Source organism: Lactuca virosa, chromosome 4 (genome assembly GCF_052849685.1).
Source record: "Lactuca virosa cultivar CGN04683 chromosome 4, Lactuca_virosa_CGN04683_v6, whole genome shotgun sequence".
In the NCBI taxonomy this organism is placed as follows: domain Eukaryota; kingdom Viridiplantae; phylum Streptophyta; class Magnoliopsida; order Asterales; family Asteraceae; genus Lactuca; species Lactuca virosa.
The window spans coordinates 23427900-23430083 of record NC_136429.1 but is presented as its reverse complement, the minus strand read 5'-3'; the positions used below and the strand labels follow the sequence as shown (position 1 = coordinate 23430083).

General features: G+C 34.7%; 1 protein-coding gene across 1 annotated transcript; it reads left to right on the top strand.

Moving 5' to 3' along the window:
• The first annotated feature begins 581 nt into the window (after positions 1-581).
• LOC145103688 (protein BIG GRAIN 1-like E) lies at positions 582-1931 on the top strand. The gene has a single exon (XM_079040977.1). The coding sequence runs from the start codon at positions 683-685 to the stop codon at positions 1661-1663; it is 981 nt and encodes a 326-aa protein (XP_078897103.1). The 5' UTR covers positions 582-682; the 3' UTR covers positions 1664-1931.
• Positions 1932-2184: the final 253 nt, after the last annotated feature.

Sequence of the window (2184 nt, the reverse complement as noted above, 5' to 3'; positions counted from 1 at the left end):
ATTTTAGCTTTGAAAAAAGTAAGTCAAGAAGATCCAAATCTCCCACTTTTTTTAATAAATTTATCAAGATTTTCTAAAGGGGAATTATTGGCACAATGCATGGCCAACATCCACCTTTGAAAGCGAGTCCTCGACATAGAAGTAGAAATTTGAAAATATAACTAGAATCCTATGAAAATAAAACCCTTTGACCCCACAACACCTAGCACAAACTTATGGCCTTCATATACCACTACAAAAAGAGTTATGATTGAAGTTTGTGCTTTTTGATCTTATTTCTAAATCTTTTTACTCTAAATTTTTAAATAATGTTTCACAAAATCCAAATTTACTTTCATTTAGGTGACTACTGAAATATTTTTATGCACTGACTGATGATATTCCACTTATATGGGATGTCTTTTCTCTAACCAAAAACCATCATTGCCACAGAACTTTTAGTTTTTCGGTTACCAACTCGAGTTATATTAACTTGTATTTTATGCAATAAAAATTGTATAACTATACGTATGGAAACAAATGGAAGAGAATGATTACTATAAATAGACATGCCTTCTCTCACTTGATCAACAATCCAACCATCTATCACGCTCAATTATTTCATGAAAACTCTCTTCTTTGCATTTCACTTTCTAGGGTTTAACACTCATCAAACACTAATCTTCTTGTTTTAACTTCAACCATGCCCAAAACCATTAATCCACCTCTACAGGAGAACAAGAAACCGTTCCATCAGAGGAACAGTTCAGACGAGATCAATGTCTTTGAAGCCTCCCGTTACTTTGAAGACACGAACACCACCCTCTCTCATAAGAATTACATGAGAGAGAGTGTTGGAAGACTGAGTCTTGATATCCAGAACAATAGAAGAAACTCCAATATTCCTTTACAAGCCATGATGATGGAGAACGGAAGAAACTCGATACCTTTAAAAGCTATGATGATGGATCCGAACCATATGATGATCAAGAATGAGAAGAAGTATAAGCAACCAAGCTCACCAGGAGGGAAGTTGGCTCATTTCTTGAATTCCCTTTTCAACCAAACATCTTCCAAGAAGTCCAAGTCGAAGTCAAAGTCAACCACATCGACACAATCTATTAAAGATGAAAATGAGAGTCCTAGTGGATGGAGAAGAAAGAGGAGGAGTAGCATCAGCCTATTCAGGAGTGGGAATAGTAATACCAGCAATATTGCAAGTGAAACAAAACCTGCTAATTACTCAACAACACCACATGCATATGATGATCACATGCCACAGGCACCCACAAAGAGGACAAGCTATAAAGATCTCAGAAGCTATTCAGACCACAAGCCTACATATGAAGTTACCAAAGTACCCTTTAATGAAAACTACAACAAGAATGAAAACCTCAAGATCAAGAGTGGGTTTTCTGACAGAAAAAGAAGTCCTGAAAATGTGTCAGTAGAGAAAGTTAGGGTTTGTGATGTAAAACATGATGATCATAATCAGAAGTATGATCCGACGGTGGAGATTAAAGAATTCAAGAGATTCATTCTTGATGATGATGGAGATAGTGATTCAAGCTCTGATCTTTTTGAGTTAACAAACTGTGATTTGGGTTATTATTCAAGCGGTTTGCCAGTTTTTGAAACCACCCATATGGATAGCATCAAGAGGGGTACACCGATCTCTAGCTAACCTATATAGAAGTCGAAGGTAAATTAAACCTTCATAAGTGAGAACTTAAAATCAAGGTGCTACATTTTTAAGTTAATATTTCATAGATAGTTTTTTTTAAGTTTTCAATTATGATTTCGTTTTTGTTTCTTAATTATTGATCATGAATTATTTTGTTTGGATATTCACTGAGCAAAAGAAAATTCAAAGAGGAATGTCTTCATTTTAGTTTTAGCAATTCAAAAGTTCGATCCCATTATTTTATTCAATGTAGAGTTAATTATACATTTGAGCGATCATATATATGTTATACCGTTATATAATGCTTTGGTTTTGTATCAAAATTTTCCATCTGTTTTGTTTTAGTGGTTCTATTTAATTTTGGCTTTGGTCGATTATGTTATCCATAATTTTATTAAATTTTTTATTTGTTATTTTTTATATTAATATACGGGTCACACCAACCTACCCCAGTACCCCACCCCACCCCTCCCCTCCTTCACGCCAACTGCCTCACCCCACTCTATCTAAAGCTAAAGCTA

Excerpts from the sequence above, each read along its gene's own strand:
- LOC145103688 (XM_079040977.1), top strand. The coding sequence starts at position 683 with ATGCCCAAAACCATTAATCCACCTCTACAGGAGAACAAGAAACCGTTC.